Source organism: Oncorhynchus kisutch, linkage group LG10 (assembly GCF_002021735.2).
Source record: "Oncorhynchus kisutch isolate 150728-3 linkage group LG10, Okis_V2, whole genome shotgun sequence".
NCBI lineage: Eukaryota > Metazoa > Chordata > Actinopteri > Salmoniformes > Salmonidae > Oncorhynchus > Oncorhynchus kisutch.
Genome location: NC_034183.2, coordinates 24,918,898 through 24,935,496, shown reverse-complemented (window position 1 = coordinate 24,935,496; position 16,599 = coordinate 24,918,898). Strand labels below are relative to the sequence as shown.

At 43.7% G+C, this 16,599-nt stretch overlaps 1 protein-coding gene across 1 annotated transcript in view; it reads left to right on the top strand.

Annotated features, from left to right (window-relative positions):
• The window catches only part of LOC109897952 (acyl-CoA-binding domain-containing protein 6), a 33,771-nt gene extending 20,019 nt beyond the window's left edge, over positions 1-13,752 (top strand). The window contains exons 7-8 of the mRNA XM_020492640.2: positions 11,257-11,287; positions 13,332-13,752. Of these exons, the coding sequence (XP_020348229.1) occupies positions 11,257-11,287; positions 13,332-13,486 (186 nt within the window). The 3' untranslated portion in view covers positions 13,487-13,752. The remainder of the gene's footprint in view (positions 1-11,256; positions 11,288-13,331) is intronic.
• Positions 13,753-16,599: the final 2,847 nt, after the last annotated feature.

Genomic DNA, 16,599 nt, shown 5'->3' with positions numbered 1-16,599 from the left:
GGGACCATGGCAGTTTGTTGAGTTGTGTGAAGACAAGAAAAACCTTCTCAGACCATTACACAGACATGTTATGCTATAGCTGTTGTGTGCATTTACACCCCTTGACTTATTCCATATTTCACCTAATTTAAAAATGGATTAAATATTTTTTTAGCACCAATTTACACACACTACCCCATAATGACAGTAAAAACATATTTTTTTAGAAATTTTAGCAAATTTATTGAAAATGAAATGCATATCTCATTCACACCCCTGACCTAATACATGTAAGAATAATCTTTGGCAGCGATTTGGAGCTGTGAGTCTCTCTGGGTAAGTCTCTAATAGCTTTGCACATCTGGATTGTACAATATTTGCACATTATTATTTTTAATCTTCAAGCTCTGTCAAGTTGGTTGTTGATCTTTGCTAGACAGCAATTTTCAAGTCTCGCCATAGATTTTCAAGACAATTTAAGTCAAAACTGTGAATAGGCCACTAAGGAACATTTAATGATGTTTTGGTAAGCAGGTGTACGAAACATTAGACACCTATTCTTCCCATAACATAGACTGACCAGGAAAGCTATGATCCCTTATTGATGTCACTTGTTAAATCCACTTCAATCAGTGTAGCTGAAGGGGAGGAGTCGTGTTAAAGGCAATTGAGATATGGGTTGTGTATATGTGCCATTCAGAGGGTGAATGGGCAAGACGAACGATTTAAGTACCTTTGATCAGCGTATGATAGTAGGCTCCAGGCGCACCGGTTTGACTGTGTCAAGAACTGTAACACTGTTGGGTTTTTCACGCTCAACCGTTTCCTATGTGTATCAAGACATCCAGCCAACCTGACACAACTATGGGAAGCATTGGAGTCAACATGGGACAGCATCCCTGTAGAATTCTTTTGACACCTTGTAGAGTCCATACCCTGACAAATTGGGGCTCTTCTGAGAGCAAAAGGGGGAGCAACTCAATATTAGGAAGGTGTTTAGAATGTTTTGTACACTCAGTGTATATTTGGCCTTGTGTTTTAAGTTATTGTCCTCCTGACAGGTGAATTTGCCTCCCTTGTCTGTTGGAAAGCAGACTGAACCAGGTTTTCCTCTAGAATTTTGTCTGTGCTTAGCTCTATTCCTTTTATTTTTTATCCTAAAAAAACTCCCTAGTCCTTGCCGATGACAAATACCCATAACATGATGCAGCCACCACCATGCTTAAAAATATGGAGAGTGGTACTCAGTAATGTGTTGTATTGGATTTGCCCCAATCATAATGCTTTGTATTCAGGACATAAAGTTTAATTTCTTTGCCACATTTTATGCAGTCTTACTTTAGTGCCTTGTTGCAAACAGGATGTATGTTTTGAAATATTTATTTTCTGTACAGGCTTCCTTCTTTTTACTCTGTCAATTAGGTTAGTATAGTGGAGTAACTTCAATGTTGTTGATCCATCCTCAGTTTTCTCCTATCACAGCCATTAAACTCTAACTATTTTAAAGTCACCGTTGGCTTTCATGGTGAAATGCCTGAGTGGTTTCCTTCCTCTCTGGCAATGGAGTTAGGAAGGACACCTGTATCTTTAGTGGCTAGGTTTATTGATACACCATCCAAAGTCTAATTCATTAATAACAGCCATGCTCAAAGGGATATTCAGTGTCTTTTTATTTTTACCCATCTACCAATAGGTGGACTTCTTTGCGAGGCGTTGGAAAACCTCCCTGATCTTTGTGGTTGAATCTGTGTTTGAAATTCACTGCTCGAGGGACCTCACAGATAATTGTATGTCTGGGGTACAGAGATGAGGTAGTCATTAAAAAATGCTAAACGCTATTATTGCACACAGAGCGAGTCTATGCAACTTATTATGTGACTTTGTTAAGCACATTTTTACTCCTGAAATTATTTAGGCTTTTTATTACAAAGGAGTTGACTCAAGACATTTCAAATTTTTTAAAATAATTTTTAAACGTAATTCTACATGTAGGCCAGTGACACAAAGTTTGAGATGAATCCATTTTAAATTCTAACTGTAACATACTGACATGTGGAAAGGTGAAATGCAGTGAAAATGTTCTGAAGGCACTGTGTATAGCTATCCTTCATAGGTTCCTGATGTCAGGGGTCTCTTTACAGTACAGACTCAATCCAGTTTCATTCAAGGCTCTAAAACAAGGGATTATGTCTTGCACAGAAGCCTCAGGCAGTGGCTTTAAGTACTGTATACTGGCAATATTGACGTTCTCCTAGTGTCTTATTGTGAACAACTCTTCTCTCCCAGTAAGTCAACTGTGTTTTACTATTTGGCTTATTAAATGTTTGCTGCATCGTCCTAGTTAGTGGCAATGCCATTCTGTGTGGATTTGATATGTGTTGTGATTAGAAATGTCACAGCTTTGTACCCTTACCTGTGTTTGGCTGAACTGTAGAGTATAGACGTGAGATTGGAGCTATGTTCCTGGTCTGTCCAAAGCCAGGGTCTGTTTTATCAGAGCAATACAGGCCAGTGTGTACTGCACATTCTCATCTCTGTCCTCCACCTCAGTGTCACGCCTTGGTTATTAAACTAGTAAACACACACACACACACACAGGAACAACAGCAGCTGATTGAAATTCTACGGCAGGAGCGTTATTACAGGTTTGTATCCCTCCCCCTTCCCAGCACGGCCTCCCATAACAAATGGCTCAGTCATCGGAGTCATAACAAATATCTAACGGAATTCGTCATAAGTTTAACGGTGTGTGTGTGGGGGGAGGGAAGGGTGGCCCATTGCCTGCTGTGTGAGAATGGCAGTGTTCCCGCATAGGCAGGAATAAATCTCGTCTGCACTGCCCAGCTACAGCACACAGGTCACACACCCACGGCTCAGTGCACACATTAATACAGATATTTCAGAAAGCCAGCCCTGCTTCCTCTCTTTTAATAGGGCCATTGACAAACTGTAATGAATCGCCCCAGCGTTTCCAATCTGCACCCGCTCCCAAGCCACTGCTCAGTACTCACTCAGGCCTTTTTTAGTGGCTGGGGGTGGATATGTTTTCTTTACCTTGGCGAAAGGTAATTGCCCTGTTTTGTGGAAGCACATGTTTTTGTGCGTGTGCTTTTTTTAATAAAAGAGGGGTCTACAGAAACCCAGTTTGACAGAAGGGAATCATAGGAGTTTTAATAAAAGAGGGGTCTACAGAAACTCAGTTTGACCGAAGGGAATCATAGGAGTTTTAATAAAAGAGGAGGGGTCTACAGAAACCCAGTTTGACAGAAGGGAATCATAGGAGTTTTAATAAAAGAGGAGGGGTCTACAGAAACCCACTTTGACAGAAGGGAATCATAGGAGTTTTAATAAAAGAGGAGGGGTCTACAGAAACCCAGTTTGACAGAAGGGAATCATAGGAGTTTTAATAAAAGAGGGGTCTACAGAAACCCAGTTTGACAGAAGGGAATCATAGGAGTTTTAATAAAAGAGGAGGGGTCTACAGAAACCCAGTTTGACAGAAGGGAATCATAGGAGTTTTAATAAAAGAGGAGGGGTCTACAGAAACCCAGTTTGACAGAAGGGAATCATAGGAGTTTTAATAAAAGAGGGGTCTACAGAAACTCAGTTTGACAGAAGTGAATCATAGGAGTTTTAATAAAAGAGGAGGGGTCTACAGAAACCCAGTTTGACAGAAGGGAATCATAGGAGTTTTAATAAAAGAGGAGGGGTCTACAGAAACTCAGTTTGACAGAAGGGAATCATAGGAGTTTTAATAAGCAACCGTTTACTTTTGATAGGGTATTACAATGTTATTTCTAATAGGACTTCTGCATTAGCAACCCTACTACAGAACGTCTGCTCAGCCACACACAGACGTACAGAGTGAAATTACACCACTCATACAGTACATTTGACATTTATACATGCTAGCAGAGGTTATATGGCACATGTTTAAATGAAAGTAAAATGGCCGACACCACCATTTTTAAAAGTCCCAATAGGATAATGCACAGATGTAGATTTATTGTATGACGCACCGTGTAAAGAAGCAGCTACGTGACTCATATTCCTGCTGCAGGTAAGAAGAAAAGTCCCTCTTTACAGTTAGTGTTGTAACTACCTTTCTTATTGGCTTCTCACAATTTGTACACTCAACAATTTATTTAATCCACATAAATTGCGCTGAGCATTAAAGCTGTCCTCAGCTGCTTACTGATGGAGAGCGAGAAAACAAAGTGACTGTTTTCCTCTTCAGGGTCCAGTTAGTAGTCAACCCCACTTTATGGGCCTCTCTCCCAAATGCCTGCTGCCTGGCCATTGATTTTCATATTACACTCTTATGTATTTATTTCTTTTATATATTTCTTTTTAAACATCATTGATGATCCACTCGACTTGGAGCACACCAATGTTAATTCCCTGCCACTCTCCCCCATGCTAATGGATTCTGCCGAGTCCCTCGGGAGCAAGCAAGAGCGGTGGGAGAGGAGGGGGGGAGACGAGAAAGTGGAGGAGGGGGGAGAGAGAGAGGGGGAGGGAGAGACGAGAAAGTGGAAGAGCGGTGGGAAAGGAGTGGGAGGGAGAGACGAGAAAGTGGAAGAGCGGTGGAAGAGGAGGGGGAGACGAGAAAGTGGGAGAGGGGGGGGGGAGTGGGAGGGAGAGACGAGAAAGTGGAAGAGCGGTGGGAGAGGAGGGGGAGGGAGAGACGAGAAAGAGGGGGAGGGAGTGGGAGGGAGAGACGAGAAAGTGGAAGAGAGGAGGGGGAGGGAGAGACAAGAAAGTGGAAGAGCGGTGGAAGAGGAGGGGGGAGAGATAGGGAGTGGGAGGGAGAGATGCGACAGAGGGAGAGGGGGGAGAGCGAGAGGGAGAGATGAGAAAGTGGAAGAGTGGTGGGAGAGGAGGGGGGGAGGGAGAGATGAGAAAGTGGAAGAGCAGTGCCGGGGGAGGAGGAGAAGTACAGTATACACGAGGAGGAAAAGAAGAAGGGAGAGTTTTCCTTTCCCATCCTCCAAAATTACAGAGAACCTGTGGAGAAAAATATAATCTCTTGATCCTCTGACACTACATAAAGCATGGTAAACATACATGTTTGGCTGCGTTCTTGAAGGGTGCACACTGTGGTTGTGTTCCTTTAAAAATCTGAATACCAAAACACAGACAGGTCTTGGTTTCAGAAACCCAATCGTTCCTAGCAGACATTGTTGGAAGAATCCATTTCCGAACGGTTTCAGTTGATTGGGACGTTAAGAGCATCAGACCTCTTGGAGTGGTCTTGGCCATTTGCTCCAGGCCCCTGAGCTCCCTGGTTCCTCTTCTCCAGGAATTGTATAAAATATTACAGTGTGCTTTAGAGAGCCTGTGAGGTGGTTTATTGGCACACAGGGTGACCTGCTGTGGAGCCCGGAGGCAGGCGAGGGGCAGCCCGGGCACCTCAAGGACACTTTGGGGAAGCGCTAATTTTCACCAGCATGGCAGTGCTCACACGCTGAATGGCAAGGTTAACACTCACTGCACAGATTCAATTAGGGGTGCCACTGTCTTCTGATCCCTTTACCTCTGGATATCCAGCTCCCTCTCACACACATACATACAACCAGATAAACAAAAGCTGGTGTCTCTTTACAAGAAAATCACGGATATTCGGATAATAATTTTAACGCATTTCTCCAGTTCATGTGCTCCGTAACATATAAAGATCACTGGCTGTATAGAACCCCACTCCTGTGATGAACTTCAAACAGACGTGAACAGTAGAGTGTCTGTATTTGGTCTGGAGACATCTGTTCAGCCCATCAGTGCACTGTGTGTCCTGTGATCTACTTTAATGGAACACAGTAACATAGAGACCACAGGCAGTACCATAGAGTACCCAGCAGCAGGTCTTCAGAGACCTGGAATAACCCGGGATCAGCCTGTTCTCCTCTGTCTTTCTGAGACTCTGATTAATGGCACCTGCTCATCGTAATGGTATCTGCATATGAATGGTGGAGGGTTCTATCCATGCTCCCTTTACAAGTCCCACTGCAAGCCCTGGAGACTGCCGAGCCTTTCTCCCTTCTCTCTCCCTTCTCCCCAGCGCCATTGTCATTATACAAGTCAGCTGCAGCTGCATGCATTGATCATAAATCATAATTGCTTGTCAATTTTTCCCACTTGTTTAATGTGGCTGTCAGGGACAGTGGAGCGAGAGAGATAGAGAGGTGCAGGAGGTAGAGAGGGGGGGGGGGGGGGGAGAATGGGGGCATCAGTTAGAGAGTAAGATGTAGCTGGAATAGAGAATGGTGTTAAAGGATAAAAATCCCACAATGGCTTTTAGCACACCTACCATATGCCATGGGCAGTTGCCGGATTGCTGTGGTATGAAAACAAGAAAGCTTTTAATGGCTGGCCATGGAGAGCACAAACCCAAGCCCTGCCTGTTGCCTCATGCTGCAGCAGGTTCTACAGATGGCAATGGATTTGAGAGAGCATTTTTCTCTACGGAATATGTCTGGCTCACGTACACAAACCTACTTTTCTGTGGTGTACTGGAAAGACCTTGTTCTGTAACCGTTTCGTCCTCTATCTCTTTCTCTCTCACTTTTTTCCATGTTTCTTTCTCTGTTTTATGGTCCCTTTTACTCTCTTCATGTCTATCAATGTTATTTCTCTCTCTGTCTGTCTGCAGCCTCTCCTCCCATGCTACTGGGAAGGCAAATTCCACCATTCCCCTCCAAGGGTGTTGGCTTCTACAAACAAATAGAGAAACAGGGATGGACATATTGATAGACTCAGTCACAAACATACAGATGTAAGATTTAAATTTGACCTATATTGTCGCAGTAAAATAATCCTACAGCAACAGGATTTGAATGTATAGTCCATAATGTTGCTTGATCGTTGGTTAGGCTATTAGTATGTCAAAATGAGGCTATATGAAAAGTGGAATACTGTTATAACAGTGTGTTAGTGCAGGTTTTCAGTGAATTTATGTCAATCATGAAGCTCATCCGCATTTCCTGTGGCGCAGGGAAATTCTCAGCAACAAAATTTTGATCAAATTAGGATCCTATATCTGTACACACAGAAAAAAAGGCAGCCGGACAAAAATATATAGTTTGAATCGCTTGTGCAGATAACGTTGCATACCACTCTCAATCTTAAAAAAACGCAAGGAAAACTTTGGTAACATTTTTAAAAAGAGCTATGCTGTGATGTACTTCTGTAATGGGATGGAGAGCTACAAAGAAAATTGCTACCTCCAGCTAGGAAGTCTCCTCCTTTTTCCAAAAGCAAATGGGAGACAATCCAATTTCTCCTGATTCCATCAAGCCTCTCTTGGAGCATTAGTAAATGCTGAGAGGAGAGGCGAGAGGACCCCCCCCCCCCCCCCTCTGGCTCCCAGACAGACAGGACCAGCCAGCTTCCACACTGCAGCACTTTAAAGAACCTAGTAAAGGGCAGGGCCCTCACCTCCACTAACATACCCTTTAGTCAGTCTCAGTAGTGCACCAACCTGCAGGGTCCTACTTCTGGATTCTGCTGCTACATAGGCAACATACAAAATCTGTGTTAATTGTGTGTGTGTGTAAAACCTCTTAATTTTACTACGATGTACAAACATGCTTTTAGTCTGTTTTAAGTTAATATATTTTGAATACAAACTTATGTTTACATGTTTGGTTTGGCATTAATTACTTAATGTGTTGCCCACTTATTTTATACACTTTTAATCTGTGTTAATTGTGTGTGTGTGTGTGTGTGTGTGTGTGTGTGTGTGTGTGTGTGTAATGTGTTGCGTCAAGTTAAGTACTGTATGAGGCAACTTTTGCGTGTGTCCTCCCTGTCATACCCTGGGAGTGTCCCTGCACACACCGTGCTGTCCCAGCCGTCCGGCACTAACACCAGATTAGTTGGAGGGAGCAGATTAAGACCTAAACCCCTTACAGTTTAATTATTCCTGTATGTATTTGTGTGCATCAAGGTCCCACTCGCTGCCTCTGCGCTAAACATCTGCCACTCTGCCTCTATCGCGTAGGGCAATAGACCAACGTGTGCGTGTGTGTGTATGTGAGCGTCTGCCCACTGACATTCTTTTATTGTCCGGATTTGTACTTTTGTGTGTATTTGATATTTATACTTTGCACATCAAGTGGGATTAAACCTAACACTAACATTGTACTGAATACTCAACATTACCGTAGACGCAGACCACAGGAAAATACTGTGTCTCTCCCGATCCATTTATGGTTGAGGACATTTGCATCAGTATTCTATCCATCTTGGGGGAATTGAACTCTCTAATGGAATCAGCAGGCCCCTGAAGTGGTGCTGCCAAGGGGAAACAATAGGATCTCACTCTGGGATCGTTGGAGAGAGCCTTTATCAAGCAGCGTAGGTGATCTCCCTCCCCCCCATGCTCTGGGATGATTCGACAGTCTTTGTCTGACACTGGGTTGGTTCCACTAATGGTTGTCTTCACTGGTTAATAGGCTAGGGCAAAAGGCTAAGAAAAAGAGGATTTACTGATGTTCAAATCAAGTCCAGCTTTATTCATACAGCACATTTCCGACATGGAATGCAACAATGTGCTTCACAGAAGAAGAAAAAATAGGCTATTCCAGAGGCTGGGGGCATAATAACTAAAGGCGCCTCTCCATGCCTCTTGGTCCTAGGCTTTTAGATAGTTAAAAGGCCAGTGCCAGAGGTCCTGAGGGACATACTGGGTACATACAGTTGATTCGGAAAGTATTCAGACCCCTTGACTTTTTCCACATTTTGTTATGTTACAGCCTTATTCTGAAATTGATTAAAACCTTTTTTTAAATGCTCAGCAGTCTACAGACAATATCCCACAATGACGAAACGAAAACAGGTCTTTAGACATTTTTTCTCATTTTGTTAATAATAAAAACTGACCATATTTACATAACGATTCAGACCATTTACTATGAGACTCGAAATTGATCTCCAGTGCATCCTGTTTCCATTGATCGTCCTTGATGTTTCTACAACTTGATTTTGAGTCCACCTGTAGTAAATTCAATTGATTGGACATGATTTGCAAAGGCACACACCTGTCTATATAAAGGTCCAGATGACAGTGCATGTCTGAGCAAAAACCAAGCCATGAAGTCGAAGGAATTGTCCTTACAGCTCCGAGACAGAATTGTGTCGAGGCACAGATCTACCAAAAACATTTCTCTCTCATTCTTAAATGGAAGAAGTTTGGAACCACCAAGACTCTCCCTAGAGCTGGCCGCCTGACCAAACTGAGCAATCGGGGGAGAAGGGCCTTGGTCAGGGAGGTGACCAAGAACCCGATGGTCACTCTGACAGAGCTCCAGTGGCACCATCATTACTACATGATTCCATATGTGTTATTTCTCTTCACTAGCTTCACTATTATTCTACAATGTAGAAAGTAGTAAAAATTAATAACCCTGGAATAAGTAGGTGTGATATTTCTTCCTGTTTTTGCTTTGTCGTTAGGGGGTATTGTGTGTAGATTGATGAGGGACAAAACACAACAAGGAAGCGTGCAGGTAAGATCATCACCTGCCCTTATATTTAAAAGATTCCGCTCTGGCAGACAGTTCAGGTCAATCATGATGAAAACCGCCCGTCACCTGAGCAGTTGATGAAGTGACTTTTCATAAGTGATTAAGTGACTATTGGGATAAAAGTTTAGTACTTGGTCCCATATTTCTAGCGTACAATGATTACATCAAGCTTGTGACTCTACAAACTTGTTTGATGCATTTGCTGTTTGTGTTTCAGATAATTTTGTGCCCAATAGAAAGTATTGGTAAATAATGTATTGTGTCATTTTGTAGTCACTTTTATTGTAAATAAGAACAGGATATGTTTCTGAAGACTCTCCCTTAGTGTCGACACTACCATGATTGCGCATAGTCCTGAATGAATAATGATGAGTGGTAAAGTTAGACGCACAATTATCACACCGCCGAGACATGCTAACCTCTCACAATAACGGGAGGTTAGCATAGTTTTTTTGGGGGGGGGGGGGGGGTGATATTTGTGCATCTAACTTTCTCACTCATCATTATTCACAATTAAATATTGTGTATTCCCACTGTAATCAGACTATACACCAGAGTTTTATGTTTACTGTATTTCTATTGTATATTCTGTAGGTTGACGTCTGTATTATAACATGTAAGTCATTTAGCAGACGCTCTTATCCAAAGCGACTTGAGTGCATACATTTTCATACTTTTTTTCTCTGTACTGGTCCCCCGCGGGAATCAAACCCACAACCCTGGCGTTGCAAGCTCCATGCTCTGCCAACTGAGCCACACGGGACCCTGTTTGTACAATATCTGTTGCTGACAGCACCTATTGTCTAAGTCAAATTCAGGGTATGTACATTTATTTATTGGCGAGTAAAGGTGATTCTGATTCTAAAGAAGCTGCCAGTTGGCTTAGTGACTGGAGGTATTCTAGTTGTTTCCATCTGAACAGCGGCTAGCTGGTGACAACAATATTGCAGTTGTCATCATTAGGGGGTGAAAAGGCACGCCGGAGACGAGTCCGCCTTGATGATACGTATCATACACTGTCAGAGTTAAACTGACCTCTTCACTCCCGGCCCAATGCCGCCTGCACACACAGCCCACAGGATTTACACCCCCGCTGACCTCTATCCTAAATATAGTTTTTCTTCATATCAGCTCCGGTCATAGACACCACTTGAATTTGTCCCAAACGGTGGCGGTGCTCAGGGCAGACTGCTCCTTTGTTCCAAGATCATTGTGTGATGGGACGGCCTCCGTGGGTAATGCGTTTAGCACGTTCTCACCCCAGGTCAATGACGAGAAACGCCATGGCTTTGTTCCCTCGCTCTGAGCCTTTTGAGCACTGCCTGCTCTGCCTGGCCCGTTGGCCACAGTGTGTTAACCTGTGGCAGAGGGCTCAGAGAGGGCTCAGCTAGGGCTTAGGGGTGGATAGTGGGCTGATGCCATTGGTTCCCCTGGTTCAGTCTGCTATGGAGTCTCAAGTTGAAAGGTTTAATTGTTCGCTCAGTATTTAATATTTTTACATAATCTTCTTTATGGGGAAATCATTGGGTTAATTTAGTCGAAAGGTAAAAAGTAGTTTTCTCAACTGCGAAGTTTGCGAGCCACAACTTTACAACTGACAAGGCTACGGTTCTTTCATTGTTCTATGAGCAATGGTTGTCTCTATGATTTAAGCTTGTTTTATATACCCTTTACTGTGTTATGGGTCTACAAGTTAGACCTGTTTGTCTGGAACTCTTCTCAGGTTTCTTAACATTTCTCTCTCTTTTCACAGGATGACGAGGGCCAGACAGCACTGCATTATGGTAATCTTCCGGATATCACAGATTTTAATTTGGAATTCTGGATGAATATGTGTCTCTAGGCTATGTTTGTGTATGAGTGTTTGTATGTATGTATGTATGTATGTATGTACATGTCATGTAAATTGAATCTGTTTATGAGTGTGAACAGTTGTATGGGGATGGATGGGAAACCATGAACCATCTGCTCTCTTGGCCCTGCGTATGTCCCCCTCTGCTTCTCTTCTCCCTCTTTCTCATCCCCCTCTCTTCTCCCTCTTTTACTGCTGTTGCTATCTCAGGTGCCTTTCATCTGTCAGTGTCTCTTTCATCCCTCCTTCTTGCCATCTCTCTGTCAGTGTTAGAGGGTGTGTGTGTGTGTGTGTTTGTGTGTGTGTGTGTTTGTCTGTATCTGTGCGTATGGATGGGCTGTGTGTAATAATCACCAGGTCTCCCCAAGGAAATCAACAGTGCTCCTCGGACTCTCAAGACCCCCTCCCATGGGCGGTCCCCATGTCCTCTGAGCCCTTGGTGTGTGTATGTGGGAGGGGGGGGGACACCATCTGGCCCTGGGCTGAGTGGGCAGTTGGCTGGGCTGGGCAGTGTAGGGACTGGTCACGTGGCTGGCGTACAGTAGACCACCACCACTGCCACCAAACCAGGCAGGGACAGGAGGATGGGGCATAAAAAAATGACTAATAAACATAAGCGATGAACTCCAGGAGACAAATAGCAGAGAATGAAAATTCATTTCCACCTCTATTTACACTGGGCCACAGTGGCTGGCAAATGATTAATTGAGGGTTTACTGCACACTATAAATTGTTCTCCTTCTCAACGACTCCCGGGGGGGGATGAGGGTTTTTACAGCCCAGGGCCCCCGTATGGCGCACGCAGCCCGGAAAATAAAATTTAGAAGGAGAAGAAAATTCTCGAACCTGACATAACCAAGCCTCTTATTTTCTCCCTGCTAAGAACGAGCGGCACTTTAGCCACCTCTGGGCTGGAGGTTTAAAAGGGCCTGCTGTCAATCAGCCATTCCCGCTGACATCAGCCTATCACACAGGAGCAGGATAGCTCTCTTTTTAAGGGGAGAGAGTGATTGAAAACACTCAGAGCGCGGAGGAATCCTGGTGCATCAGCGCTGTGACTCGCTAACTTGTTTAAGAAACTGCAAGCCCTCTCCTCATATCTTAGCCTAGCTTGCAAGTCCTTTTAGTGGGACTCCAATTGCAAATCGGCACAAAATCAGTGTTTCAGCCAACCACAAGTTCAGGGCAATGTCAATGGGCCTCCATATGAGCTTTTCATTGACTCCTGCACTCAGGTTAAAAACCTAAGGAATATTAACACCAATGAGCTGTGCTTAGAGGCTGTGTTCAGATGTAGCTGTGTGCATCATGTCTCCAGTGACCTTGAAGCCTTTTGAAGGTGATTTGGGTACTGTTAGATATACAGATTTGTGTATATTCTTGTCATACCGCCCAAAAATGATATATGGAAATAGCTGCTTTCATGGCATGTTAACTGTAGTCAACCCTGGATCCTTTTACCTCTGAAGTGCATCACAATTATATCTCTTTCCTCTCTCTCTCCCCCTTCTTTCTCCTCTCCCCTTTCTCTCTCTCCCTTCTCTCTCCTCTCTCTCTCCCCCTTCTCTCTCCTCTCCCCCTTCTCTCTCCCTTCTCTCTCCTCTCTCTCTCCCCCTTCTCTCTCCTCTCCCCCTTCTCTCTCCTCTCTCTCTCTCTCCTTTCTCTCTCCTCTCCCCCTTCTCTCTCCTTCCCCCCTTCTCTCTCCTTCCCCCCTTCTCTCTCCTCCCCCCTTCTCTCTCCTCCCCCCTTCTCTCTCCTCTCCCCCTTTTCTCTCCTCTCCCCCTTTTCTCTCCTCTCCCCCTTTTCTCTCCTCTCCCCCTTTTCTCTCCTCTCCCCCTTTTCTCTCCTCTCCCCCTTTTCTCTCCTCTCCCCCTTCTCTCTCCTCTCCTCTCTCCCTTTCTTCTCTCTCCTCTCCCCCTCTCATTCTCTCTTACCCTACTCTGCTCCTTCCTCCCCTCCCCCTCTCTGTCCTGCAGCGTCTGCGTGTGAGTTTGCTGACATAGTGGAGCTGCTCCTACAGGCTGGGGCAGACCCTTCCATTAAGGACCAGGAGGGCTCTCTGCCCGAGGAGGTCACTGAATCCAGCTCTATCTCCTCACTGCTGCGCCAGTACACCGCCTCCAAGGGCTAGGCCCAGCTTCGCCATCCCCTCCTCTCCCTCTCCTCCCCTCCAGCCTGTGCCCACCCCAGACCTAGCACACAGCCCTCTCAGTAATGATGATGATGTTTTTTATTGTCACATACACCGGATAGGTGCAATGGTCATCCCACTCTGGCAGTTCAACCTGCCACCACTTCATCGTCTCTCATGTCAAATTCCAAGGAATCCATCCGTCATCATTGCTATTAAAAAAAATAAAGAAATGTCAACCAAAAAGAGGTTCCTTCTGTTTCAGATATTGTGTGTTACCTTTGGTTGTCTTGTGTTTGCTGATAAAAATCTTTAAAATACAATTGGACAGCGTATGGACATTTTACCCTAGGAGTAAGTCTTATTATATTATTCAGAATCATGTTTGAAGCATTTTTGTTTGCATCATTCTTGACAAGCAGAATGTAACTGTATATTTAAATGCAACTTAAAAATAAACATCTAATATGCAATTTTATATTCAGATGGAGCATGGAGAACTAGAAGTTCAACCTTATCCCATGATGACTAACAACTATATAACACACACATCGGCTGGTGAGGCCTCTTCGTTTAAGTGAACTGTTCACCTAGCACATTGTGTCTCCCTTGGCCCACCCCACATACCCACACCCTCTGTTATGTCACTTAAAATATATTTGGATGTTCTCCAAATAGCCAACACATGGGCTGCCTCCAAATCTGCTTTAGTTTTTTGTAAGCCCTTCTGATCAGAGCAGTCTCTTTGGCACCCCCTCCCTCCCACCAGATGAGAATACTAAATCTGGAATCTCAGCTCTTAACCACCGCTTGATAAAGAAGCTAATGCACATTTGAACAAACAATGGGGACAAGCTGTAATCCCTCTTTCTCTCAATCTCCCTGAACATGAGGCATTAAATAACAGTCACCGAAAAGAGTCCTGCTGTCTGTCAGTCAGTCACCATGGCCCCAGTATACAGAACAGAGATGGCCCAGCCCAGACAGTCTACTCTCTTACGGTATCACTGAGAAGGAGAGCTCTTATGACCCTCAGCTTGTTACAGTATGCATTCCCTACACAACCAGGAATAATGCTGTTGGTATATTTGAAAAAGCTGTTTCGCCCATGTACCAGTCATTTCCTGAATCTCGATTGGGTTGGGGTAGGAGTCGGTGATGTCATACTCCCCGGGCATGTCTGCACAACTGTGACACTAAGCCCATTATGTTTCCATTATGGGCTTCAATTTTCTCTGAGCTTTTCACTTTTGACAGTGCCTCCTCTCAAACCTTCTTTACTTAACGTTTATGCATTTTTACAAGTCGCCTCTCTAACACCATTAGTGACAGATGGCCAAGGTTTGTTACAGGGATGAGCTGGAGCACTTTCCTCTGCCTCTCTTAGTCTCCCCAGTCTGGGGGCTAAAAGCAACGGCATGTTGTTGTACTGGCCAACTCTTAATGCAATCTGCTCGCTAGTCCCCAGAACAGTATTGCTTGGAATTCAACACTAAGTAAAATCCCGTCTCTGCTGTTGAAAAGCATCCCTCTAATATCTTCACGAGAACTCGATAAGTCTCTGTTGCAAAGCTGGGTGTTTAGTGCATGATAAACAAGCGTTGCCGTCTGCTGCTACTCGAGGCGATAGTGATCCAAGCTGCTCCATAGACAAGTGTCTACATGGTTCGTCTCACCAGAATGTTCTAATCAGCATCACCTCACCAGGCACTGAAGCCAATATCCTGTTAACGACCCTCCCTCGCTTTAATTACATGTGAACTATCTCATTTCTGCTATGAGAACCCAGTGAAAAGAACCTAATTTCATATCAAACAGAACAACCTTGAAGTTATCATTGAAAAGCCTCTCTGTGACTCAAACCCATTTAAAGCTACACTGTCATGGCAGCCATTGCTCATCATTAAAATAAGCCATAATTTGAAGAAAATATCCTGTCTTGATGTCCAAGATGAAGTTCAGTCTGAACCAAATATCTATTTACATGTTAATATAATTGTTGCCTTCAGGAAGGTTGTAATAGACGCCTCAGATCGATGATGATGGCATTTGTGCTTGTGTTTGTCATCTTTGCAAAAGCAACAGTGCAGGACTTTCCCAGATTTATTTGTATACTAGTGCTGTAAGTGCCGTGTAAATTATCCGAACTGTCTTTGTTGCTGTTTATCTTTGTAAGGCAGCACTATTAAAGGGTATCCATTAATGGTCATCATAGCTTGTCATCGGCTGAATAAAGTCAGCTTGTTTTGTAGCGTTTTATGCAAACGTGCTTGTTCTGCTAGACTGATCTTTTCTTCTTCTTACACAACAGGAGCTTAAACACAACCAAATCGATAATACTTAAGTTTAGGACGGACCTGGTAAGACTCAGAAAAGGTCTGGATAACGGTTGTGTTGTATATTATTGAGTTTTACATTTGTTTTAATTTTGCTATGAATATGTAGCCAGTCTAGGCCTATTTCAGATGTCTATCCAACAACACTTCTTTAGCGCATGGGTTATAGTCATGCTGAATTGTCGTATTTGGTTCATTTACTATGATGTGTGGTTGTATACACTCCTGTATTAACGCTGCTCTGCTATCTTGCCTGACCACAAATAATATTTATCCATATTTCTTTCACAAGGCAGTTTACAATTAGTTAACAGTGCAGGGATTAAGGAAAGATTTGACTGTGCAAAACTGCAATCTGGCGCAGTCTTTAGTAGCAGAGGGATCAGTGTTCGCTGCAACTGAGCAGATGTGCTGCTTTGTCCTGTTTTTTCTCTCCTATGGGTGGGACGGGGGTTAGTGTATTGGTTTACAAATAAAGATACAGAAAACCATGGTTACTACAGTCTGTTTGATTGACTGACTGGATTTCCATAATTGAATGTGTAATATTTGTATCAGTTCATCCTTAAAGGGATAGTTCATTCAAAGTAAGATTATAGTGAAAATAATAGTATCTACATTTTCAGTGAACACATAGCTACAATCCTATGGGATTACTATACTGAAGTGAGTGATATTTGGTAAATTGATGCTATTCTATGCAGTGGTGCATGGCCATTAGCTTCACGAGCCAGCCTGTTCTCGCAAGCTTGCATGAATGGTTTGCTACCACAGAAT